Source organism: Saccopteryx leptura, chromosome 3, assembly GCF_036850995.1.
Source record: "Saccopteryx leptura isolate mSacLep1 chromosome 3, mSacLep1_pri_phased_curated, whole genome shotgun sequence".
Taxonomy (NCBI): domain Eukaryota; kingdom Metazoa; phylum Chordata; class Mammalia; order Chiroptera; family Emballonuridae; genus Saccopteryx; species Saccopteryx leptura.
In genome coordinates this window covers 363,378,855-363,405,796 of record NC_089505.1, presented here as the reverse complement: position 1 = coordinate 363,405,796, position 26,942 = coordinate 363,378,855, and the positions used below count along the sequence as shown (strand labels likewise).

The 26,942-nt window shown below is 45.6% G+C and overlaps 1 protein-coding gene across 3 annotated transcripts in view; it reads left to right on the top strand.

Moving 5' to 3' along the window:
- The window catches only part of LOC136401371 (gasdermin-C-like), an 87,837-nt gene extending 61,291 nt beyond the window's left edge, over positions 1-26,546 (top strand). The window contains exons 1-12 of one of the 3 annotated variants that reach the window (XM_066379499.1): positions 1,211-1,327; positions 3,689-3,906; positions 4,568-4,751; positions 15,216-15,384; positions 20,738-20,849; positions 22,688-22,735; positions 23,040-23,084; positions 23,597-23,629; positions 24,439-24,575; positions 24,882-25,011; positions 25,459-25,532; positions 26,167-26,546. In XM_066379499.1, the coding sequence (XP_066235596.1) occupies positions 3,693-3,906; positions 4,568-4,751; positions 15,216-15,384; positions 20,738-20,849; positions 22,688-22,735; positions 23,040-23,084; positions 23,597-23,629; positions 24,439-24,575; positions 24,882-25,011; positions 25,459-25,532; positions 26,167-26,445 (1,425 nt within the window). In that variant the 5' untranslated portion in view covers positions 1,211-1,327; positions 3,689-3,692 and the 3' untranslated portion in view covers positions 26,446-26,546. Of the gene's footprint in view, positions 1-1,210; positions 1,328-3,647; positions 3,907-4,567; positions 4,752-15,215; positions 15,385-20,737; positions 20,850-22,687; positions 22,736-23,039; positions 23,085-23,596; positions 23,630-24,438; positions 24,576-24,881; positions 25,012-25,458; positions 25,533-26,166 lie in introns of those variants that run through there. The other 2 variants (XM_066379501.1, XM_066379500.1) reach the window with 2 other exon arrangements.
- The last annotated feature ends 396 nt before the right edge of the window (positions 26,547-26,942 follow it).

Here is a 26,942-nt window from a genome sequence, read left to right as displayed (position 1 = left end):
CAGCTTTTGAAAAAATGCTGTGTTTGCCATGTGGACAATGGACATAGTAATGCTTGACCTGTGGTGGTGCAGTGGATAATGCATCGACCTGGAACGCTGAGGTCCCCACTTGAAAATCCTGGGTTTGCCGGTTGGCCACTTGGTCTGAGCTCTCAGTGAACTTGTAAGGACAAGCTTACTTTTCATTTTTTCTTTACTTTTCTATTTTTAAAATCTGTATATCACTGTCCCCACACTATACCTGATAGGGGAGTCCTAAAGTTAGAAATTTGGCTTTGGAAATAGTAACTCTTTAGTTGTAATGAATAGGAGATATGTAACGGTTAGGAAATAGTTAATCTGCTTGCTATTCTCTCTTAATGGTTTCCTGGCCTTTACTTTGAAATACAGGCAATACTTTACCTTTGTAGAAATGTGGCGGCTGGGGGGGAGGGGGAGAGAAAAAGCTTTTTGCATTGGGGAGGGACCTGACAATTGGGGAAGTTTAAATCATGACAGTTGTTTGTAAAAGCCTAGACACAGGATTTACTGTGGAAAGTTAAGATCTATTATTAATTAATTAGAAACTCAGTTCACCAACCTTAAATCTTTACTTTGTATCCTTAGAAAACAGGGAGTCTTTTCATAAACAGTTCCTGGAGGCAGATTTCCCAGAAGTGTCAGGTCCTGGCTATTCCTGGGAGACACCTGACCCTGGCTGTCTTAAAGATTTACAAAGAACACCAGATAGGACCATGCTGATTGGGCCCGTGTTACATCAGAAAAACCCCCAGAGGAGACATTCCTGCACCTGAACCCACCTCCTGTGCATTGTTACATGACTAGCAGCAGAGACTCTTTTTTTGCCCCTTACACCATTACTAACAGCCCCTGAGCCCTATAAAAACTGGCTGCACCAGGAGAGGGGTAAGGCAGTTTTTCTGGACAGGATTCTCCTGCCTTCTCAAAATACTGCAATTTGAAGTAAAGACACTGTGATACCTACTCAGTTGCTGTGACTTGTGAAATTGGCAAAAATGGGTGACAGACAACACAAATCCTGGCGTGGTGCAATAACATTTGCTGGGGACTGTGGTGGGACAAACTGTGGGACCTCTGGTGAGTTTCTGGAGGAGGTCCCATAAATTGCCTGGATGGGCGGTCCTCGGCCACTAGACTTGGAAACTCCCTAGCAGCTGCCGAGTATTTTTACTCAGGGAGGCAACCAACTCTGCCCCTCTGTGTCCTCATCAGGACTGCCTGCAGACTGAGTCAGGAGGGCGTCTTTCTGGTCTGTTTGCTTGCTTCTTTCCCGGTTACCATTGTTAGCCTAACAGAAGACTCAGAGGTACCTCTCTGGTTCTTCGGTTTCTGGCTGGTTTTCTGGTTTCTGGTTAAGGGGATGCATCTGGTCTGATAGAGTGGATAGATAGCTGTGCCCCCATTCCTTTGGGGGGGTGAATTCCGTCTGACTGGTCGACGTATGCTTATAAATCTATGGAATGATATCAACTTAGAAGAGCCAAGATGTGGTTCTTTTAAGGCGAAATTAATTTCTTGCATGCAAAATTAAAAAACGCTGGCTCTAATATTGAAGTAAACGAATAGTCTCCTTCCTGTATTTAAATGCTCTGGGCATTGTTGCTTTAAAATTGGAATTTTTAAGGAGTGCTCTTTTAAACTTAAATAGAATGGATTTTGGATCCTAAACTTCGCTCTTGGTTTTGTACTGTGCAAGCTCTCGGCAGGGTAGTTGCTGTGCTCTGTGTTTGTTCTCTCCTGTGTCAGCTTTACTGGGGTTTATTTATGTGTCGTGCTCACGTCCTTGTCCTGTGATTGTCTTGTTTAGATGGAAGATTGCTCTCAGGTCTGTGAAACAGGAGGAGTCAATATCAGTTGGAGAACTCTCCTCTGTCTCGTCTGACTGTCTGTCTGTCTCTCTGTCTGACGTTCTTACATCCTGTGTGCACTGGGAGTCCTCTGTCTCTGTCATTAGGGCTCTGTCCCTTCTGTGTCTTATAAAGGCCATTTGTAGTACTGGTTAATGTGCACCAGGTGTCAAGACTAGAGTCTCAGTCCCTCCTTCTGGAGTGTTTGGTTTCTAAGTGCCTTCTGTGTGAACTTTGTCTTTACTTTAGATTTTGTTTATTATGTTAGGCACCAGCTTTCATGTTGTTCTTATTGAAGATTCTGCTAAAAACATTAATAACTCAAAGTAGGAAAGAGATCTTACTTTCCTTTCAAGACATTAAAACTCAGCAAAATAAAAAAGTCATTAAAATATCTTAAAGCCTCCTCCTGGAGGTCCTAGGAGCTGAAGTAATTCTGAGAAGAACAGGAGAATTAACACCTCTCTGGACTTAGGTGGGCTGTACAAATAGGAGGGGTAATGCCAAGATCTCAATATAAAGAAAAAAAAAAAAAAGACGCCTGACCAGGCGGTGGAGCAGCAGATAGAGCATCAGACTGGGACTCAGAGGACCCATGTAACTCTCATGCTCTCAGCAATCCCTGTGCCGGAACCCAGGGCAAATGGTTGTGAAGAAGATGTTCTGCGTTGGCCCTTTAAGAGGGTGCCTGTGCCACTGAGATCTCCTGTCTTTCTTTGAGGATGGAAACCTTGCCTCTTTTCCCCGCCACATGCTGTGTGGTCACCTCTTCCAGGCTCTGGGGCTTTATCCTGGGGCGCCTGGCCAGGGCATTAGGACCCTCCCATCTCAGGGCTGACCTTTCCCTGTAGACCGTCAGCTGCCTCTTGATCCTGGGAGTGGGGCAGCCTTTTCGCTTCCCTGCCTTTCCTACGAGTCTCAAGGTGGCTTCATGTGTGATCCTTGGTTATGGATTCCTCTTCTTTTAGTCCTGAGGTGGTTTTTCAAGATGATTCTTCTTAAATTTAGTTATAATTCCAGTTGGTCATGGGAGGAGGGAGTGCCTACTCCATTGCTGTCATGGGTCTGAGTTTTCTGGGGCATTTATAACATCTGCACCCATCATTATGAGGGCAACACTCTGGTTCTGTTTTAGTCACAAAATACTGTATAAAATCATAAAGAAACACGAGCTTTGTAACACTGAACATAGGTAATTCACACACTTGTACAACCTTTTTACACTTAGGGACTGGGAGAATAGAAGAATTCTTGCAGGGAATGCTGGGGCAGAAATCACCCTGAGCCTTAGTGAGTTTGACAAGATCATTGGGTCTATAATGATACAATATCAGGATGGTTAATTCTATTGTGGAGCGGCACACAATTTCTGGAGGACCAGTCTGTGGACCAACAATTGAAAATCATTGCTTTAGAGGGTGATCGATAATCGTACCATTTAGCCAGCTTGAAGTTAACTAAAGTGACATAAGAAGGTTTGAATGTTTCATTTTTGGAAGGCCATTTACATCTTCTTTGTCACTTCCAACCAGTTAAGCAAGTGCTCACGGGTCCCCTGACCTGACAGGGACTCCCAGTCTAGGTATCTCATCTCTGCTCACTGAAGACACCCTGCTAGATAGTTATCTAAGGAAGACCTAGGGCAGCCCAGCTGACGTAGGGACCATTTGCACACACATGCTCCTTCCCTGTGGAGACAGGACAAAGGCCTATGTAATATCGAGTCAATGTCAGTTGTTTCTGAATGACTAATGAATGCTCATTTAATTTCATCTGTAGGACCACCCTGGTCTTTGTATTTCTCTTCTCTCTGCTCCTAGCAATATGTCCTCTATGTTTGAGAGAGCTACCTGGGGTCTGGTCAAGGAGATTGGAGACAAAGAACTGAAGCCTGTCAGAAGTTTGCTGAGTGCCACCAAAATACGTCAGTATTCTCTAGTACAGAAGAAGAGGTCTCTCTCACTGTTTTGGGAACTACCTGACATTCCACTTGACGTCTCCCTCTTGCACATCCTCGAACCAAGTTCTCCGGTCCCAGGTATTGTCAGCCAGGGGTGTGGAAGGCCAGGGCTGCAAAGAAGGGTCAGAGAGAAGGGTGCAACACGCAAGACATTCTGAGACCCCCACACAGGGGGACCTCAGAATCTCCTCGCCTACAGACAAGGGGCAAGGAACTAAGAGTATCTGAGAAGTTACTAATCATGACCCCAGGTTCATTTAATACTGACAGCAGCCTCTTGGGCAAGGAATATGATCCCCATTTTACATAATAATAAGTAAAAGCTTATACACTGATTTGTTCCCACTTAGATACCTGGGAACTGGGAGGAGTTGGATCAAACCCAAGCCTGTGTGGCTCCAAGTCCCAAACATGTTCTGCATTGTGAGCCCCCTGCTGGGGCTGACACTGTGCCTAGAGAGATGATGTTGTGGGTCTCCTGGATCCAGGTGCAAGTGACACCATCATTTCTCAGGTGTAGGACATCATGCCTGTCATCCAGCCCCTGGGTGGACACAAACACTGTCCTCAGTGGTAATGTACACTCACAGGATGAATTGATGAGTTAGCTTTCTGGCTGAGAGACTCAGTTGAGTAGGAGGGTGGGGCGATGCGGGTTCAGTCTTTCCGTCTCCATCCATCTCCCAGCTGGTCCAGAGGGAATTCTGGGCTAATGCTCACCCACCTTGTCTGTTTTCAGATGCTGCTGTGAAAGCTCCCGTCCTCTTCAGTGACACTGTGGTCAACAAGCAGCAGGCGGGTGGCAGTGTGAATGCTGTGGCAGATGTGAGCTTCTCGGGGGAGGCTACTCAGTGCCACGGGTCCTCCTTTGAGTGTCAGATTGTTACTACCCCATTTGAAACATGGACAGAACTTCAGAAGAGGTGAGGACACAGTAGGGGAAGGAGCTGGTCTATAGCCTCCAAGCGGTGCTGTCGTTGTGGGCAAGGGGGTATCTGATAGACTGTCCTGATGCTCAGAATAAAGAGAATGGCATGTTTGATCATATTGTTCTTCTGGGTATTCATTCATTCATTCATTCATTCAATTAGTCACTTATGATTATTAGTTATGTAATTTTTTTTTTTTTACAGAGACAGAGAGAGTCAGAGACAGGGATAGACAGGGACAGACAGACAGGAACGGAAAGAGATGAGACGCATATCATCAGTTTTTCATTGTGATACCTTAGTTGTTAATTGACTGCTTTCTCATATGTGCCTTGACTGTGGACCTTCAGCAGACCGAGTAACCCCTAGCTCAAGCCAGTGATTTTGGGTCCAAGCTGGTGAGCTTTTGCTCAAACCAGATGAGCCCGCGCTCAAGCTGGTGACCTCGGGGTTTTGAACCTGGGTCTTCCGCAGGTCAGTCCAACGCTCTATCTACTACACTCTATCTACTGTGCCACCGGTGGTCAGGCTGTAATAAATTTCAATAAAGTTGCAATTGTCCATTCCTCTGCTTTTTTGAGGTAAGAACAGACTAATTACAAGACAGATAAAAATCCCTGACCTTAAACACCTTTAGATGGGCAGAGGATATGCAGTGAGTGCAAAAATAAGCAGTAAAGAAGAAGTTAACAAAGTAATAGTTTAAGGGGGACAGTGGCTCTGAAACTTTGATTAAATAAAGTTTGCCCAGTGTCTTAGGATTTAATTGATCTCTGTGCCTTTGACAAATGACAGACCTTCAATAAGCCTCTGAAGATTGATTAGAACTTACTTCTTTATGCCTTTTAGAAACAGAGGTTTCAATTTAAAGAGTGTTTCTTTTTTTTTTTAATTTTTTTTTTCTTTTTTCTGAAGCTGGAAACGGGGAGAGACAGTCAGACAGACTCCCGCATGCACCCAACCGGGATCCATCCGGCACGCCCACCAGGGGCGATGCTCTGCCCACGAGGGGGCGATGCTCTGCCCCTCTAGGGCGTTGCTCTGCCGCGACCAGAGCCACTCTAGCGCCTGGGGCAGAGGCCAAGGAGCCATCCCCAGCGCCCGGGGCCATCTTTGCTCCAATGGAGCCTTGGCTGCGGGAGGGGAAGAGAGAGACAGAGTGCAAGGAGGGGGGGGGTGGAGAAGCAAATGGGCGCTTCTCCTGTGTGCCCTGGCCGGGAATCGAACCCGGGTCCCCCGCACGCCAGGCTGATGCTCTACCGCTGAGCCAACCGGCCAGGGCCAAGAGTGTTTCTATCAATGCTGAATCACGCAGGTAAGCAATGAGTTAGAATCTCAGGCTATTTAGAGATTAAAAGTTTAATGGGGCAAGGCCCAATTTCTGTATTTCTGATTTCTTGCAAGACTCTTATAGAAGTAACTTTTGCAAGGACTGTTTATTGTGTAAAAGAGTATGTGGGTTTCTTTAGTTACAGGTAAAGATAATAATATTTGTTCTAGAAATTTCTTTCAGTTGTTAAAGTGACTACATTTTTAGGGATACATTTTATTAGGTAGCACTACCAAAAAATATATAAGCCTGAGTCAAAAATTGAAATGTGAAAAGAAAGGCAATTGGATAATTTTTTTTTTTTTTTTTTTTCATTTTTCTGAAGCTGGAAATGGGGAGAGACAGTCAGACAGACTCCCGCATGCGCCCAACCGGGATCCACCCGGCACGCCCACCATGGGGCGACGCTCTGCCCACCAGGGGGCGATGCTCTGCCCATCCTGGGCGTCGCCATATTGCGACCAGAGCCACTCTAGCGCCTGGGGCAGAGGCCACAGAGCCATCCCCAGCGCCCGGGCCATCTTTGCTCCAATGGAGCCTTGGCTGCAGGAGGGGAAGAGAGAGACAGAGAGGAAAGTGCGGCGGAGGGGTGGAGAAGCAAATGGGCGCTTCTCCTGTGTGCCCTGGCCAGGAATCGAACCCGGGTCCTCCGCACGCTAGGCCGACGCTCTACCGCTGAGCCAACCGGCCAGGGCTCAATTGGATAATTTTAACAAATGCATGTGGAGCAGGGCATGCATTTCCCCTGAAGGTAGTTACAGGTCGTGAGGAAGCTCTGAGGGTGGTTACGGGTGTGAGAAGGAGGGCTGGATGGAGGGGACTCTGTTTGGGTGTCTGTGGAGCTGAACACTGAATTCTGACCTGAAGAATAAAAGACTCAAAGAGCAGGAGCAAGGTGGCCAGGTGAGGTTTTAAGCCCTGGGACGGGGTGGAGCTTGGCATTTTCAGGAGCAGCAGGAATCAGGGAGGTGGAGCTTAGCTAGCCAGGATGAAGGGGACAGAGCTGAGGTTTGGAGGTAAATGTCAGATGACATTACATCTTAGAGATCCAGAAAGAGGCTTGACTTCCCCCCAAATGTAATGGGGAAAACCCACAGTGGAGGCTCAGTAACCTCCTCCATTGAAAAACCTGTTCAGGGTCTCAGCACGTGGCTCTTACCCAGGGTGCCAACCCCAGGGGGGCCTTAAGTGGAACCAGAGTTGAGTCTCAAAACAGAAATGGAGTTGTGGACCCTGGACCGGGGGTTGTAGGATAGAGTGTTGGCCTGGTATATGGGCATCTTGGGTTCAATCCTGGTCAGGGCACACAGGAGAAGTGACCATTTGTTTCTCCGCCCTCCCTCTCCCCTTCTTTTTAAAAAAATTTTAAATTATTATTAATTTTAATGGGGTGACATTGATAAATCAAGGTACATATGTTCAGAGAAAACATCTCTAGGTTGTTTTGACACTTGATTGTGCTGCATTCCCATCCCCCGAAGTCCAATTGTCTTCTGTCACCTTCTAACTGGTTTTCTTTGTGCACCTCCCCTCTCCCAACCCCCCCCCCCTGTAACCACCGCACTCTTGTCCATGTCTCTGAGTCTCATTTTTATGTCCCACCTATGTATGGAATCATATAGTTCTTAGTTTTTTCTGATTTACTTATTTCGCTCAGTATAATGTTATCAAGGTCCATCCATGTTGTTGTAAATGATCCAATGTCATCATTTCTTAAAGCTGAGTTGTATTCCATAGTATATATGTACCAAAGCTTTTTAATCCAATCGTCCACTGACGGACACTTGGGCTGTTTCCAGATCTTCGCTATTGTGAACAATGCTGCTATAAACATGGGGGTGCATTTCTCCTTTTGAAACTGTGCTATGGTGTTCTTGGGGTATATTCCTAAAAGTGGGATAGCTGGGTCAAAAGGCAGTTCAATCTTTAATTTTTTGAGAAATCTCCATACTGTTTTCCACAGTGGCTGCACCAGTCTGCATTCCCACCAGCAGTGCAGGAGGGTTCCCTTTTCTCCACATCCTTGTCAGCACTTATTCTGTGTTGTTTTGTTGATGAGCGCCATTCTGACTGTTGTGAGGTGATATCCCATTGTGGTTTTAATTTGCATTTCTCTAATGATTAGTGATGTTGAGCATTTTTTCATATGCCTATTGGCCATCTGTATGTCCTCTTTGGAGAAGTGACTATTTATTTCTTTCGCCCATTTTTTGATTGGATTGTTTGTCTTCCTAGTGTTGAGTTTTACATGTTCTTTATAAATTTTGGTTATTAACCCCTTATCAGATGTATTGTCAAATATGTTCTCCCATTGTGTAGTTTGTCTTTTTATTTTGTTCTTATTGTCTTTAACTGCACAAAAGCTTTTTAGTTTGGTATAGTCCCATTTGTTTATCCTGTCTTTTATTTTACTTGCCCGAGGAGATAAATTGGCAAATATGATATATTGCTGTGAGAGATGTCAGGGAGCTTACTGCCTATGTTTTCTTCTAAGATGCTTATGGTTTTACGGCTTACATTTAAGTCTTTATCCATTTTGAGTTTATTTTTGTGAATGGTGTAAGTTAGTGGTCTAGTTTCATTTTTTTGCAGGTAGCTGTCCAATTTTCCCAACATCATTTGTTGAAAAGGCTGTCTTTACTCTATTGTATGCTCTTACCTCCTTTGTCAAATATCAGTTGTCCATAAAGGTGTGAGTTTATTTCTGGGTTCTCTGTTCTGTTCCATTGATCTATATGCCTGTTCTTATGCCAGTACCAGGCTGTTTTGAGTACAATGGCCTTGTAGTGTAACTTGATATCAGAAAGTGTGATACCTCCCACTTTATTCTTCCTTTTCAAGATTGCTGAGGCTATTCATGTTCTCTTTTGGTTCCATAAAAATTATTGAAATATGTGTTCTATATCTTTGAAGTATGTCATTGGTATTTTAGTTGGCATTGCATTGAATTTATAAATTGCTTTGGGTAATCTAGACATTTTAATGATATTTATTCTTTCTAACCATGAGCATGGTATATGCTTCCACTTGTTTGTATCTTCCCTGATTTCTTTTATCAATGTTTTATAATTTTTCATGTACAAGTCTTTTTTTTTTTTTTGTAATTTTCCAAAGCTGAAACGGGGAGGCAGTCAGACAGACTCCCGCATGCGCCCGACCGGGATCCACCTGGCACACCCACCAGGGGGCGATGCTCTGCGCATTCGGGGCGTTGCTCTGTCGTGACCAGAGCCACTCTAATGCCTGGGGCAGAGGCCAAGGAGCCATCCCCTGCGCCCGGGCCATCTTTTTGCTCCAATGGAGCCTCGGCTGCGGGAGGGGAAGAGAGATACAGAGAGGAAGTAGAGGGTGAGGGGTGGAGAAGCAGATGGGCACTTCTCCTGTGTGCCCTGGCCGGGAATCCAACCCGGGACTTCTGCACGCCAGGCCGTCGATCTACCACTGAGCCAACCGGCCAGGGCCTCCATGTACAAGTCTTTAATCTTTCTTGTTAAATTTATTCCTAGGTACTTTATTTTTTTTGGTTGCAATAGTGAAGTGGATTGCTTCCTTAATTTCTCTTTCTGACAGTTCATTGTTAGTGTATAAAAATGCCTCTAATTTCTGAGTATTAATTTTATATCCTGCCACCTTGCTGAATTCATTTATCAGGTCCAGTAGTTTTTTGACTGAGACTTTAGGGTTTTCTGTATACAATATCATAGTGTCTGCAAATAATGAGAGTTTTACTTCTTCTTTTCCAATTTAGATGCCTTTTATTTCTTTTTCTTGTCTGATTGCTGTGACTAGGACTTCCAGAACAATGTTGAATAACAGTGGTGAAAGGGGGCACCCCTGCCTTGTTCCTGATTTTAAAGGGATTGCTTTTAATTTTTGCCCATTGAATATGACATTGGCTGTGGGTTTTTCATAGATGGCCTTTATCATGTTGAGGTATGTTCCCTGTATTCCCACTTTGCTGAGAGTTTTGACCATAAATGCGTGCTGGATTTTATCAAATGCTTTTTCTGCATCATTGAAATTATCATGTGGTTTTTCTCCTTCCTTTTGTTTATGTGATGAATAACATTGATTGATTTTTGAATATTGTACCAGCGTTGCCTCCCAAGAATAAATCCCACTTGATTATGGTGTATGATTTTTTCCATATATTGCTGGATCTGGTTTGCTAATATTTTATTGAGGATTTTAGCATCTAAATTCATCAGGGATATTGGCCTATAATTTTTTTTCTTTGTGTTGTTTTTGCCTCGTTTTGGAATCATAATTATGCTCGCCTCATAAAAGGAGCTTGGAAATCTTTCTTCCTCTTGAATTTTTTGAAATAGCTTGAGAAAAAGAGGAGTTAGTTCTTTGAATATTTGTTAAAATTCACTTGTGAAGCCATCAGGCCCAGGACTTTGCTTTTTTGGTAGTTTTTTGATAACTGTTTTGATCTCATTTGTTGTAATCAGTCAGTTTAGGTTTTCTGATTCTTCCAGATTAATTTTTGGAAGATTATATGTTTCAAGGAATTTGTCCATTTCATCTAGATTGTCTAGTTTTTTGGCATACAGTTCTTCATAGTATTTTCTTACAATATTTTGTATTTCTGTTGTGTCAGTTGTTATTTCTCCACTCTCATTTCTAGTTTTATTTATTTGAGTCCTCTTTTTTTTTTTCTTGGTGAGTCTGGTTAAAGGTTCATCAATCTTGTTTACTTTTTCAAAGCACCAGCTTCTGGTTTCATTGATCCTCTGTATTGTTTCTTTAACCTCTATGTTATTTATTTCTGCTCTTATCTTTATTATTTCCTTCCTTGTACTACCTCTGGGCTTTACTTGCTGTTCTTTTTCTAGTTCTTATAGATGCAGGGTCAAGTTGTTTATTTAAACTTTTTCTAGCTTCTTAAGTTATGCTTGTAATGCTATGAACTTCCCTCTCAGGACTGCTTTTGCTGTGTCCCATAAATTTTGAGTTGATGTGTGCTCATTATTGTTCATTTCTAGGAATTTTTAAATTTCTTTTTTGATCTCATTGTTAATGCATTCATTATTTAATAACATGCTATTTAGTTTCCAAGTGTCTGAGTATTTTTCAGTTTTTTTGTTGTGGTTGATTTTTAGTTTCATGCCATTGTGATCAGTGAAAGTACTCGATATAATTTCAATCTTCTTAAATTTGTTGAGACCCCTTTTGTACCCTAACATGTGGTCTATCCTAGAGAATGTACCATGAGCACTTGAAAAGAATGTATATTTTGCTGCTTTGGGGTGAATTGTTCTGGAGATATCTATTAAATCGAGTTGATCTAGTGTGTCCTTTAAGTCTGCTGTTTCTTTGTTAATTTTTTTTCTTGAGGATCTATCTAGTGTATTAGTGGGGTATTTAAATCCCCTACTATTGCTGTTGATCTTGCCCTTTAAATCCATCAAAGTTTTTTTTTTATATATTTAGCTGCTGCTATATTAGGTGCATAGATATTTATAACGGTTATATCTTCCTGTTGGATTGCTCCCTTTATCATTATGTAATGACCTTCTTTATCGCTTACTATAGCCTTTGTTTTAAAGTCCATTTTGTCTGATATAAGTATTGCTACTCCATCTTTTTTATTTCATTTCCATTTGTGTGAAATATTTTTTCCATCCTTTTATCTTCAGTCTATGTGCATCTTTTGTTTTAAGGTGTGTCTCTTGTAGACAGCATATGTATGGGTCCTGTTTTATTATCCACGTAGCTACGTTATGTCTTTAGATCAGCTCATTTAATCCATTTACATTTAAGGTTATTATTGATATGTAGTTTTTTATTGCCATTTTACTCTTTAAAACTGTATTCTTCCTCTTTTGCTGTATTCTTTTTCCCCTTTAATCTGTTTACAACAGGCCCCTTAGCATTTCTTGCAGCATTGGTTTGGTTTTAGTGAATTCCTTGAGGTTTTTTTTTTTAATCTGGAAAACTTTTTATTTCTCCTTCAATTTTAAATGATAGCCTTGCTGGATAAAGTATCTTGGTTGTAGGCTCTTGTTCTGCATTACTTTTAATATTTCTTGCCATTCCCTTCTGGCCTTAAGTGTTTCTGTTGAGAAGTCAAAAGTCATCCTTATGGGGTTTTTTTTGTAGGTGATTGCCTTTTAATCTCTAGCAGCTTTTAATATTTTCTCTTTATCCCTTAGCTTTGGTGTTTTAATTATGATGTGTCTTGGTGTAGATTTCCTTGGGTTTCTCTTTAGTGGAGTTCTCTGTGGTTCTTGAACTTGTGAGACATTTTCCTGCCTTAATATTGGGAAGTTTTCAGCAATGATATGTTTGAACAAAGTCTCTATCCATTGTTCCTTCTCTTCTTCTTCAGGAACCCCTATGATGTGGATGTTATTTCTCTTCATGTTGTCATAGAGTTCTCTTAGAGTTTCCTCAGACTTTTTCAGTCTCTTTTCTTTTTTCTGCTCTGCTTCCATGCCTTCATTTATCTTGTCCTCTACCTCGCTGATTCAATTCTCAGATTCATCCATCCTGCTTTTAATTCCTTCCATTGTGTTCTTTATTTCTGATATTGTATTTGTCATTTTGACATTCTTTTTTATTATTTCAATGTGCTTTTTTATATTTGCTATCTATTTAGGTGTTCATAAGGACCATCTATTGTTGTTCTAAGGGCTTTTGCATTCTAACAATCGTTATTTTAAACTCTGCATCCGGTAATTTGGTTTATTTGACTCCTTCAGGGCCTTTTCTGGGGATTTCTCTTTATTCATTTGTGTTGCATTTCTCTACCTTTCTATTTTGTCTCTGTAAAAGAAGGTTTTGGCCACTGGAGTCCACCGGGTGTGGCCTCTGTGTTCCCTAGGTGTGGTCTGTCTGCAGACCCATCACCCCCTCTGCTGCTGCTGCTTAGAGCGTTCAGGTATGGGGCTTGCCAATGCCAGTGCACTGGGTCTGTTGCTGTGCTTTCTGCCTCTGGTTCATGGGAGGGGCTGTGATCATGTGCTCAGGTGTACAAGCCTCAGTGGCCTTGGCTTTTGCCCCACCCCCTCGGGTGGCATTATGCTCAGCCCTGAGGGCAGGGGTGAGCACCTTTGCTCAGCTGCTGTTCTCTGCCTGATTCTGGGCTATCTCCCCACCTCTGTGTGAGGAGCCCGCTCACAGGAGGGCTGCAAGCCTTGGCTCCATGGGCTGGGCAGGGCTGCGTGCCCTTGCTCAGTCACGTGACACATCCTGTTCTGGGCTTTCACTCCACCCCCGCGAGAGGAGCCAGCTCATGTGTCAGGCTGCAAGCCTCGGTTCCCGCTGGCCGGGGGAGGCTGCATGCCCTTGCTCAATGGCAGGTCTCCACCCCTTCAGGGGCGTCCACTCTTTCTCCCTACAGGCTGGATTGCAGGCGCCCACAGCTGGGTTTGACCACTTTTGCGTGTCCTCTAATCCCCAGCTGGGCAAGGCTGAGCTCACACCTGTGCCTGAGTGGTGGCCAGCTGGCTTCCGCCCTTGCTGACAAAACTGTGCTTCCATGCCCCGCTGCCACCTGCCCTCTGGCAAGCCCTCAGCTGTGTGGTTGAGGGTGCTGCATGCAGCTCAGACTCTAAGACTCACAACTGTAGTCCCGAAAGCTCCCTCCTTCTAAGCAACTCTGCTCTAAGTACCTCAGGAGAGCTTGTTTGGCTGGTGTCTTGCTTCCCTTTACTGGTATTGCTCTTTCCAGGGGAAACATTCACTTCAGATTTGGGGAGTGACTCGTCCCAGGGGTTAGGGTGGCTGTCTCTCAAAGTGTTTCTCTCTGTGACTCCTAGATTACACTCTCTTTCTGCTGCTTCGATCCTCTCCTCTCTCCCTGTCCCCCAGAAACCTGGGTGAGTGGCTTTGAGAGAAGTTTTCTGTACGGTCCCTTTAAGAAGAATCCTGGGTCTGAGAAATCAGTCTCTTTCTCACAAACAGTATCCTGACTTGTTTCCAGCTAAATACTGTTCATATGCCTCTTCTAGGCTCTGGGACTGCAGGCTGGGGCTTTGTTCCTGGGGCTCACGATCCTTCCCTCTCTGCTAAACTCACTTCCCACCACGCGAGTCTCTCCGGGCTGCCCTTTCAGGGAGCTGGGCAGCCCTCTCCACGTTTCCACTTTTCCTACCAGTGTGGCTTTTTCCATGTTTCTTGGTTGAAGAGTCCTCTTAGTTTAGTCCAAAGTTGGTTTTTCCAGATGATGGTTCTTAAAATTAAGTTGTAATCCACTTTGGTTCTGGGAGGTAGAAGTTGGTAAGTCCTCCTACTCCATCGCCATCTTGTCCTCTCCCCTCTCCCCCTTCTTAACCTGTTCCTCTCCTGCAGCCAGTGGCTCCATTGGTTCAAGTGTGGCCCTGGGCACTAATGATAGCTTGGTTGGTCCCAGCACATCAACCTCAATGCTAAAAATATCTCGTTACTGGAGTATAGGTCTCAGATACGATTTCTGGGTGGATCCTGGTTGGGGCGCATGCTAGGGAGTCTATCTCAATATCCACCCTCCTGTCACTTAAGAAAATAAAAATAAAAAGGAATAAAATATAAAGAAATGGGGATAAAATCTGTCCTAAGTACTTCAAACCTCTCCCAGCCCCTTCCAGACCTGAATCTTCAGTCAGTTCTGCAGCCAACTAGCAACAGCTCATCTATAAACATCCCTATGTGCATGTCATGAAAAACCATTCAGAATCTTCCCTGCCCATTGTATTTATCCGTATACTCCCCACCCCACCCTGACTGTGCCCCTGGACAATGTGGATGTGGGATTTCCCAGCTTTGACAGCAGGGCTTCCTGAGGACTCTGGTCATTGAGAACCTGTCTCCTTCCAGCCTCTTCACATGAGAGGCCCTCGCACGGACATCTGACTACCCCATCCCAACAGGACCAGTATAATTTTGGAAAATGCAGATACCGTTCATCAATGGCACACACTGTTTCCATCCCACACCCCAATCGGAAATGGGTCCCCCCATCCCACATAGCAAAGAGGTTTGCTTTCCTTGTTACTTAACTACATGCCAATACTGTCATAACCACGGAGGGTACTCCTGTCAAAGTCCAAAGTCTCTGCATCCTTCCTGGTCCTGAGGAGGAGGGTACCCCAGGGTGACCTGAGAGGATTCCTCTTCCCACTCTGACCCTCCTCTCTTTCTAGGAAACTGAGGGACCCAGAGCCATCATTTCTGGTGGAGATCCGAAATGCACTCATGAAACTGTATGTGGTGACTGAGACCGTGGAACTGCTCAACAGTCCTGAGCTGCATGATCTCAGTAGTCAGAGTATCTTAGGGAAATTCTGCATTGCTCTGAAGATTTTTGGCAAGGTATGAGAAGGGGACATGTATTGATACACCTAGATTGAATTATGTGGTATGACATCTGCTTTGGGTGTGTGATGCACTCTGGCAAATCTGAAGGGGTGGCTGCCACATGGTGTCCATGCTCAGTTTACGCGGGAGGAGATGAGGGACCCCTCACAGCATCCTCAGCGGTGACAGACCCTGAATGCCTTGACATCCTGGGCAGAGTGATAGAAGGGGTGAGATAGAAATACCATCATGCTCATGGATTTATATAACTCACTCAATCACAATAACCTGCTAATATACTTTTTACATAAGCAGATTAATTTATCTATTAGTTTGTGTTATAATGTGTATAAGCTTTTATACATTATATACTTTATTTGTAGTTTATGCTCAGTTGGATGATTTAGAAGCTCAAGGAAAATATCTAAATTGTGAACTCATTTCCCCAAGTTTATTGATTTCATTTTAGAGGATGAAAGTTTGAACCTAGTAAAACACTGTCCTGTTTAGAGGACATTCGACTCTCAGCGTTGGGTTCCCATCTGCTCGTCTTGGTGACCTGGGTGTCTGAGAGTCCGTGTCCTCTTACCCAGGGCTTCTGCTCAGCTGTGTCCAGGTCCTCTGTCACAGTGTTCACAGCCAGCATGGTGCTAAATGGTGGCTGTGGGCTGTGAGGCCATTAGAGTTGATATGTTCCCACTTCTTCATGGTGCAGAGTTTTGTTTTGGTACATCAGACAAAAGGTCCGTAAGGAATCGGAGGACGACAGCACCATAAAGACTCTGGAACTCTGGTTCATAACAGACATCACAGAACATGCTGCAGAGATCATACACCTTCTACCCCACACACAGCACATTCTCCAGGACAGCTCACCTGAGACCCCCTAGTCAGTCTTTCTAAATTTACTGACTGAAGATCCACCAGGTGTATTTTCTGGCCACAGGGGAATGAAACTAGAGATCAAGAACAGGGGGAAAACTATCAAATTCACAAATACATGAACATTAAAATATACACTGTTGACCCTCCAGTGGATCAAAAGGATAGCACAAAGGAGGTCAGAAAATCTCTCAATATAAACAAAAGTGAAAACACAATAATGTCTTGTAGTGTACACTTAAAAATGGATAAGATAGCACATTTTATTACCACAATAGAAATTAAAAATAAGAGCTACATAATAATAAAGATGTTTTAACTTTAAATATTTATTGATTTTTGAGAGAGAGGACAGGGAAGAGAGAAGCAGACAGACAGACAGATGGAAAGACAGAAACATAGATCTGTTTCTGTGCGTGCCTTGACTGGGGATCAAACTGCCAACTTTTGTGCATCAGGATGACACTTTAGCCAATTAAGCTATCCAGCTAGGACCATGAAGTTTATAAAATTCAAATAAGCTTATACTTGTTTATTGTAAAACTTAAATCCATCTTGTTTTATAGAAAGATAAGTACAAATTCCTAAAGCAAAAAAAGGAAAAAAAGTAGCAGAAACAACAGCAGACAAGAAATACCTGACTTCTTTCAATATCCTCAGACTTGTAACACATTTTCTTTTTTCTTTTTTCTTTTGGACTACATAAAAACTTAAAGTCATTTTATTAAAAATATATCAAAAAAGTTGAAAAACAAATGACACACTGGTATGATTATTTCTGACACATATGGGGACAAGCATGTATTTTTTTAAATTGTGCAGAGAACTCTCACAAAACAATAGCAAAAAGAGGTCAGAAAACTACCAAACGAAACATAGTCAGAAAGTAGGAAGATATTTACAAAGGAAATATCAATGCTCTATAAACACATCAAATGATGATTTTACTAATAATGAAGCAGTGAAATTCAATTAAAACAGAGATATATTGCCCTGGCAGGGTTGCTCACTGGGTTAGAGCATTGTCAGGATAAGCCAAGGTTGTGGGTTCAATTCCTGGTCAGGACATGTACAGGAATCAACCAGTGAATGTATAAATATGTGGCACAACAAACTGATGTTTCTCTTTCTCTCTCTCTTCTCTAAATCAATCAATAAAATAGTTAAATAAAACCCAGATATAACTGTTGTTTTTTTATTGCTTTACATTTTTATTTTTGTAACTTTTACTTTTTACTTATTGTGTTGACATGGTTTCAAGTGTCCCACTCAATATAACACTCACAACTCCCCACATTGTGGCCCCTGTGTCCCATGCTGAGTCTCTTTCCATTCCCATTTCAAATATGTTTTCTTTTCTCCTTCTTTTTTTAACTTCGGTGAGGGGAGGGAAGGGAAGAGGAGGCAGAGACAGACTACTGCATGTGACCGGGATTCACCCAGCAAGCCCACTAGGGGTGATACTCTGCTCATCTGGGTTGTTGTTCCATTGCTCAGCACACGAACTCTTTTTAGCACCTGAGGTAGAGGCCATGGATCCATCCTCAGTGCCCAGGGTCAACTCGCTCAAATCGAGCTATGGCTGCAGGTGGGGGATAGAGAGAGAGGGAGAGAGGGAGAGAAAACAGTGAGAGGGACAAGGGTGGAGAAGCTGATGGGCATGTCTCCTGTATGCCCTTACTCGGAATCAAACTCGAGACATCCACATGCTTTGCTGATGCTCTATCACTGGGCCAACTAGACAGGGTCCTTAAATGTTTTCTTTATCTGCAGTTTGAATGAATAAGTCTAAGACTTTTTAATTAATTAATTAATTAATTAATTAATTTTTGGGGGTATTTTTCTGAAGTTGGAAATGGGGAGGCAGTCAGACAGACTCCCGCATGTGCCCGGCTGGGATCCACCCGGCATGCCCACCAGGGGGCGATGCTCCGCCCATCTGGGGTGTTACTCTGCTGCAACCAGAGCCATTCTAGCACTTGAGGCAGAGGGCATAGAGCCATCCTCAGCGCTCTGGCCAACCTTGCTCCAATGGAGCCTTGGCTGCGGGAGGGAAAGAGAGAGACAGAGAGGAAGGAGAGGGGGAGGGGTGGAGAAGCAGATGAAGCAGATGGTTGCTTCTCCTGTGTTCCCTGGCCGAGAATCGAACCCGGGACTCCTGCACGCCAGGCAGACGCTCTACCACTGAACCAACCGGCCAGGGCCTTTAATTTATTTTTATTTTTATTTTTATTTTTTTTTGTATTTTTCTGAAGGTGGAAACGGGGAGAGACAGACAGACTCCTGCATGCGCCCCACCGGGATCCACCCGGCACGCCCACCAGGGGCAACGCTCTGCCCACCAGGGGGCGATGCTCTGCCCCTCCGGGGCGTCACTCTGTCGTGACCAGAGCGACTCTAGCGTCTGGGGCAGAGGCCAAGGAGCCATCCCCAGTGCCCAGGCCATCTTTGCTCCAATGTAGCCTCGGCTGCGGGAGGGGAAGAGAGAGACAGAGAGGAAGGAGAGGGGGAGGGGTGGAGAAGCAGATGGGCGCTTCTCCTGTGTGCCCTGGCCGGGAATCGAACCCGGGACTTCTGCACGCCAGGTCGACGCTCTACCACTGAGCCAATCGGCCAGAGCCTTTATTTTTATTCTTATTGCTTGTAGTTCTTTGACCTTCTTGGATCTATGGTCTGATGTCTGACATTAAAATGGGGAAAATCCTCAGTTATTATTGCTTGAAATATTTATCTCTACTCTTTCTCTCTTTTCCTTTTATTCTCATTACATGTATATTACTACTGCCTTAGATGTCTCAAAGTTCTTGGATATTATGTTTCATTTTTAAAGAAATTTTTTCTGTTTACTTTTCAGTTTAGAGATTTCTAATGAGATATCTTCAAGTGCAGTGGTGTTTATTACACTTGTGTCCAGTTTGCTAATGAGCCAATCAAAGGCATTCTTTATTTCTGCTGAAGTACTTTTAATCTGTCTAGCATTTTTTTTTACTTTTTCCATAGAATTTCCATATTTTTGCTTACATTTCTGATCTGTTCTTGCATTTTTATAAATGTTTTCCATTAGCTGTCATAGTGCACTAATCACAGTGGTTTAAAATTTTCTGTCTAATAATTCCAACATCTCCGTGTTAGGGTTAAACTACCCCTGTAAAACTCAATTCCCCTCACCCAACTTCTTCCCCAGGCTCAAACCAGAACATCTCCATCCTCTACTGTAAGATTGTAGTTAATTTGCCTGCTATTCTCTCACTTAATGGCTTCCTGGCCTTCACTTTGAAATATAACAAAAAGTTTACCTTCACAAAAATGCCTGGGAAAGCTTGCATTGGGGAGGAATCTGACCATTAGGGGTGTTTAAATCAGAACAGTTGTTTGTAAAAGCCAAGTCACAGACTCAGGTCCCAGCTGTTCCTAGGAGGTTCCTGACCTCTTGGTTGTATTCAGAATTTACCAAGGACACCAAAGCTGTTCTACATCAAAGAACGTATGTTTCTACAGCAGAATTCCCCTCCTCCTGCTCCTCGTTATGTTAGTGACCAAGGCCACAAACCTCAATATGCTAACCTAAGCTTACCCAGGTACAAGGACCCCATGCAGGCAAATGCTTACAATCCCTATATCTAATGCTCACTCTGGCAGCTCGGGGCTGACACCTATTTGCTGGCCTCTGCCGCTTCCATGCTCCCATCCAGGTGCTTTTAAAATAAACATTCCCTTTGGAACACACCAGCCTCGTGTTTTTGGTTCGTCCTGCGGTTTCTGCCTTTCACTATGTTCCATGTGAGTCTGATTCTCAGCTGGCTCTGTCTCTTCAAACAGTTGTTTGTGGTTTTTGAATATGCCTTGTGATGTCTTTTGTTGAAAACTGAACACAATATACGTGATAAAAGGAACTCTGGTTAAGCAGCCTTCGGTGACTGGGTGGTACAATGCATGAGGAGAGAAGTATTCTGTAGTCTGTTGAATGGGTCCCAGTTTTTATTGTTGTTGTGGAAGTAGATTTATTTATTTATTTATTTATTTATTTATTTATTACTGTGAGCCAGTGCCTCTGGGCTGTGAACTCATCAGAGCCTCTCAGTATCTCTCCCACCTTGGATAGGGGACAGGACGGTGAGAGGAACAAGGGCTGGATATGTCCCTGGTCCTGCATGAGGGTAGAACAGGCTGGAGTGGGGCATTTCCCTTTTATCTATTGCCTCTGCTCTTATAATGTGTAGAAAAATGGAACCCACATCATCAAAAAGGAAAATGGATATAGATATACTTGAGTCTACTAAAATCAAATGATTGCAATATCAACATGAAATTGAGGAACATGAAGGTAAATACTGGATGAAACAAGGGAAAAGCACAAGAATAAGAAATCAGGACCCGGGGGGGTGAGGGAAGGGGCTGCTGACTCCTTTTCTCATGACTTTCCTGGTGTGTTTAATTTCTGAAACCACATGCATGTATGACGGTGTTACCTGGTTTCTGTCCCCAGGGTGAAGGACAGGGCAGTGGTTGCCAAGTGAGAGAGAAGAAGCTGACGGTGCCACAAGGCTCGGTGGTGGCCTACAAGAGGAAGCGGCTGATGTTCAAGGGGAAAGGCTGGAGTAAGTAGAGCCTGGAGCAGGCAGGTGGGGGCCGGGTCTGCTTCCCCTGAGGGGGAAAGGAGAAAGGAAGGACCATGATCGGGCAACCTGGCTTCTCCACCTGCTCAGAGAGAGAAGCAGCATTTCTCAGCTGTCCAGGGCACACACACCCCACCACCACTGCCACCTCCAAGGAGGATCCCACTGAAATGTTGTCCTGGGGAGGGTAAAGAGATGGTGTCCTGCATGGAGTGGGAGAAAAGGGGTGCCTAACGCAGGGGTGTCCACAGCACTGGGGAAAGTGTGATCATAATCCCAGCCATGTCTATTTAAGGTCCCAGCCATGTCTATTTAAGGTCCCAGTCATGTCTATTTAAGGTGCCACCACTGTCAGCAGCTCACCTGGGACAGCCAGAGAGCCCTCCCTGATTACCCATAATCCCATGGTAAAGCCCATGAAATATCAGCAGAACCATGAACAGAACCATGGATGCTCTAACCACGTACAACAGAACTGTATGTCCATTTCCCTATTTCATTAGCCTCAAAATGCACAGTTCCCCAAACACACACACACTTTTGGGGTATAACTCCACAAGGGGGAAACAGTAGCATCAAATAGCAACTTCACACCAGCTGAAGAGTGGGTGCTGCGAACACAACCAGCTCAGGGTCCCCCCGCAGAACTGTTGAGACACACACACACACACACACACACACACACACACACACACACACTAACATCCTCTCTAGAGAATCCTCAATGCAACATCTGGTCCATGGAGGGTCTTTTTGTCAATGACTTTCTGCCAGTGACAGTAGATAGAATGTGGCTGAACTCTCCAATCAGGTGGCTCAACTCAATCTTCAAGTATGTTTTATACATGTTGACAGGTGATAACAAAATGGTATTAGACCATTCAGCAGTGCCTACAAGTCATGCTCTGACCACTAGGGGGCGCGTGGGCTGGTCTGTTTCCATAATTCAGACCTAAGGGGGACTGGAAGGAACCTTACAAAGAGGGGTCCAGTGCAGTAAACGGTTGTCAGGCAAAGTGGCTGAGCCACATCCACCTTCACCCTGTCCTGGGTCCTTCCCATGACCTGACCACAGTGTCAGGTCTCTGCCATCTCATCACCCCTCACCCAAGTGTCCTCTTCCCACAGTCTGTCCCCTGACAGCCCACTTCCACAGAGAATCTTCTACACCCTGCTCACTTCCTCGTAGCATCCACACCTGACCCACTGCAGTCCGTCCTCCAGGGAATTTCCTCCACGTGGTCATCATCAAGCACACCTGACCACGCCCTCCTTGGAGCTCCTCTCCCTGGACACTGCAGCACCGTGATGGATGGGTCTCCTTCTATGGGGCTGCTTCCACTCTGTCTCCTTCCTTCATGGCTCCTGTCCCGTCACACACTAGATCTGATATTAGCCAAGTTTCAGAACCCTGAACTTTCTCTACGTGAAATGTGAGATCGCCCAGGGAGAGGGCAGGACTGGGAGCAGACACGGGAGGGCGGGGCCTCCAGCAGGTGAGACAAAGGGCAGCAGGAAGGACCCATGTCCTTCCCTGGTGAGGGCAGCTCTGCAGTGAGGGATTAGAGAGCATCACCGTCACCCCAGGGGCTCATTGAAAATGCAGGTTCTAGCTTCCTATTCAGGAGCCCGATTCAGAAGTCATGGAGCGAGGTCAGGGGTTCTGGGTTCCACAAACATCCCATTTAATTCTAATTCAAGGGGTCCCCAGCACACCTGGAGAGAAGCTGCCACACCTGGCCTGAGGTAGAAAGTCTAAATGCTGTAGGTGGGACCTGCAGGGATAGTGGTTTCTGCTGACCTGGCATTTTCCAACCCAGGAATTCTTCACTTCGCAAAGGATGATGGGAGGAAAACCTTTCCCAGAGGTGAGCTGTGCAGGGTCTCTGCTTAGACCTCACGCCCGTGATCCCCTGACCCCCTCGCACACCCATGATCACGGTGCTGGGGTCTCAGCCCAGGTAAACCTTCCCCAGCTGGGCTCCTCCAGCCTGTCCTCCTCTCCCCTGCTGTGACCAGACAGGGGTCCTGGGCACAGGGAAAGCCACAGTCTCTCTGAGTCCTGGGGTAGGAGTGTGTGTGTGTGTGTGTGTGTGTGTGTGTGTGTGTGTGTGTGTGTTGGGGGTCGGCAGAATGAACCGTTTGAAGAATCTTTTCTGTTTCTCTTTGCAGAGATACTAGATCTTGGACTCGTGTGTACGACAGAGGACATTTCAGGTCAGGAAAGTGGGATGTAATCCCCACATGGTCCCATTATGCACACTGAACCCCTGATTGCCTTTGCCATCCTCACTTGAGCCCCTGAGCTCCGGCCCCGTGGGCAAAGGGCGGTGATGGATGGAGACGTGGAGGTTGGAGTGTAGGAGCAGAACGTAGAGAAACGGATCCTTACAGACTCCCTCTGGGTGGGGAATTTCATTTCTCTCCTCGGCCACAAAGGACTGTCCACCCACCAAGACCTGTGTTTGCTGGGATTGGGGCCTCCTAACTGTACTTATCTGGGGAGCAGGGCAGAGTGCCCCTGCCTTTCCCACCAGCCCCGGGTCCTGGCCACAGCTCCTGAGGGACGGGAAGGTCAGGAAGGGTCAGGAAGGCGGAGGGAGGGACCAGACGGAGCAGAAGAGGTTAAGCAGGAGGGAGGAGGCCGAGGAGGGCGAACACTCGGAAAGGTCAGTAAGGGAAATGTGGGGCTGACGGAGGGAGATGCCAGCTTGCCTTTCTCTTTCCAGAGGGAACAGAGGAAGTCTTTTGTGCTCCAAAAGGTGAGTGTTTCCTGAGAGGGACCCTGGGCTGCTGGGGGGTTGGGGGGGGAGGGCGTGGGCAAACAGCAAAGCTCAGAACCCAGATGGGAGGTTTCCAAGCTTCTCAGAACACTGAGCTTTCCTTCCGCTGTTACACTTTGCTCAGTCCCATGTTTCATTCATTCATTCATTCATTCATTTTTAGGGTCTTAGAAAAAATCTTTATTGAGGACTCATTGGGCATCAGACCTTATTCTGAGAACTGGGGTTAGGATAGTGACCAAGCTGAAAGGCCTGTCCAACTGGGCTCCCCTTCTAGTGACTTCAGACTGTCAAAAGATCACCTTGAGGCCACCTCCAGTGTCCTAGCAGAACGAGAGAGCTCTCAACATCCAATGTTTTAGTTACTTCTTAATAGACCCTGAAGATATAGGCACCATTGCATGTCCTATCAAGTTTTTTATATTCTTAAATTTATATAACTGTTTTCATACTCTCATGTTCTAGTCCATGCTGCACTCCCCAGCATTCTCACCTCTGCCGTCCCATAGAGTCCGTAGTGTCTCAGACGTGTCCCAGAAATGAGCACCTGCTCGGTTTCTCCCTCTTCCCGTGAGCCCTTCCCAGAGCCCCCTCTCTCCTCCTGCACCCCCCCCCCCCAGCTGAGATGTTCCGTGTCTCCAGCCAATCACGACAGCTCCACCCCAGAGCTGCAATGTGCCTTCCGCAGAGATGCTTTGGTCAGCGGCTTAAAGAGAACAGGTATTTTGCTCTTTTTGGGAAAGAAATGTTCTAATCCAAAGTTTTCTCTACTATCTGCTCGAGGGCAGAGTTCAAGGACCTACAAGAGGAGGTTTTAAGGAGAATAAGAGAGGCACAGCTCTCAAAGAACACTCGGGACACTGTGTTCTCCAATATCCGGGCCATGCTTGGGGACCGGGAGGCTCTTCAGGACCTTATGAACATGGTGAGGGGACCCACTGCCACCTGAGGCTGATCAAAGTTGTAAATGGGGGGTGTTGTGGAGATCTGGCTGCCAGGATGTATGGAGAAGAGAAGGTGGAGTCACCTTAAGGGGGTGACAGATGTCTGAGATCAGGGACTATGTCCCTATGTCCTATGACCAAGGCGGAGAGTGGGCCCTACAGACTGAGGGTGTTCTGTATCCCCTGTGCAGAGAGCCATAGACCCCCCACTCCTTTGTTAATGACTTAAAGACACAGAATTACAAGATGTTATTATTATCATTATTAATAACACCCATGTCCCTTAGCTTGAAGAGGACTCCTTGGGTGATTTGAGTGGCCCTGGTGGCACCATCCTAAATGAACTGCAAAATGACTCAAAATGTCATTATATTTATTCCGAGGACCTCATCCTTTACCTGCTTGAAGCCATAATGGGTGAGTATGATCTGGAGGAAGAATGGGGGAGTCATATGCTTCGTCCTCCAGAGCCCCAGAAAGGGCGGCATTAGATGCCACCTTACGTAAACCCTTCAAACGTTGTGACCTTTCACCCTCACAGCACACTCCTGTCCCAGGTCAGGAAGGCTCAGGGGACTAACTTGCCATGTGACCCAGACCTAAGACCTGAGGAGACTGTCCCCACTCCCCCCAGCATACCACTGGGGTGATGCACCCAGGCTGCGGCTCAGGACCCACCCTCTGCCCGTGCTCTGTGGTGTCCTGGGCACCATCCCAGGAGCAGGAGGATTTCCAGGGCAGGAACTGGAACTTAAGTCTCGCGCGTTGTATTCCTGTGCCTTGGAGTTTGCCTCTTAAGGGTCTCTCAGTTCATGTAGGGAGAGGGTATCTGAGTCTTTTTCCCAAATGTCCCCCTGTCCCCAGTGCTGAGTGACATCCAACATGATCTGCTGGCCTATTCCATGGAGAAGGAGATCCTCTCCCAGCAGCGGGACCTGGTGAGATTCCCCAGGGCAGCGTCCCGGGAAGAGGGGAGGGAACCAGAGGGAAGAGTGATTCTGAGAGAAGCGGGAGGACTGGGGTGTCTGCTGGGTCGGAGCCGAGACCCCTGTGGCCCCCAGGGATATCGGGGCTGTGTCTCCCTCTAGAGCCAGCCAGTGCGCATGCGTCTACCTTGAGAAGGTCTGAGTTTTCATGGTGACCCCTGCAGACGATCCTACGTTCAGGCCTAAAATAGCTGTGTGAGAATACAGGTTTGGGGACTCATGGAATATGAGTTGTAGCCCTGTTCTACTCACATGGTTACGATGTGCAAATTACATGTACTCGCTCTCCAGGTATGAATATCTAAGTACACGTGTACGTATAGACATATGTGTATACATGAGAGTACATGTATACAATTTCAAACAAAGGTAAATGGTCGTGTCACTATCTAGTGGCTGAGGGACCCATGATCAAGGGTTTCCAGTAACGTGTTCCTGTCACACTGATCCCAAGGCAGGACCAGGACGTGACTCCAAAGCTCCTGTCCCTGTAGTGTCCCTGCATGACCCCTGGCTCTTTGGACCGAAGGTTCTCTCTTCCTGACCTCAGAGACTGACCTGTCACATGTGACACTGTTTCTTCAAGGTGCGGAGCTTCCTGGAGCCCAACTTCCTATGCTCTGGGAGCGTCCCCTTCACCCTCAACCCCGAGCTCCTGGCCCCGCTCCAGGGGGAGAGTTTGTCCATAACCTATGGCCTGCTGGCCGAGTGTGGCCTGAAGATGGAGCTGAACAGCCCCACGTCAGCCTGGGAGCCGGAAGCCAAGGAGCCCCTGTGCGCCCTGTATGGGGCCCTCTGCATTCTGCAGCATCTGGCTGAGGCCTCAGTGCCCCCTGGTGGGCAGGACTGGGAGTTTGTCCTGTGAGGTCGGAGTCAGTCCTGGTCCTGTCTTTTGTTAACACCTCCAAGCTGTTCTCTGTATCTTTATAAGTCTGTGGCGTTTTAAATAATTCTTATATAAGTGATATACAGACTTTCTGTTTGTCTGTTTGACTTACTTGACTTGCCTGAAGGCCTTCAAAGTTTTTCCATGTTGTCATAAAGGGCAGGAGACTGGCTGCTGGGTGGGGGGAGGATGGGCGGAGGCACGCATGGACGTAGGGAGAACGCTGAAGCAGTTTCTCTCATTGTCCAGGCCCTCCGTGGTATGTTTTAAAAGGTAGGAGCTTGAAAAGTGGATCTATTTAATTCTAGTTTAGTAGATGTGAGGAATCCATGATATAAATATGCACATATATGAACTCTATTGATATGTATATAGGATCATCTATTGATTGGAAATGATAGGCAATATTTTCTCCTGAATTTCCAGTTTATGCCAGAAGGTGGCAGCACCATCACAGCAGGAAGCCTGGTGGTGAA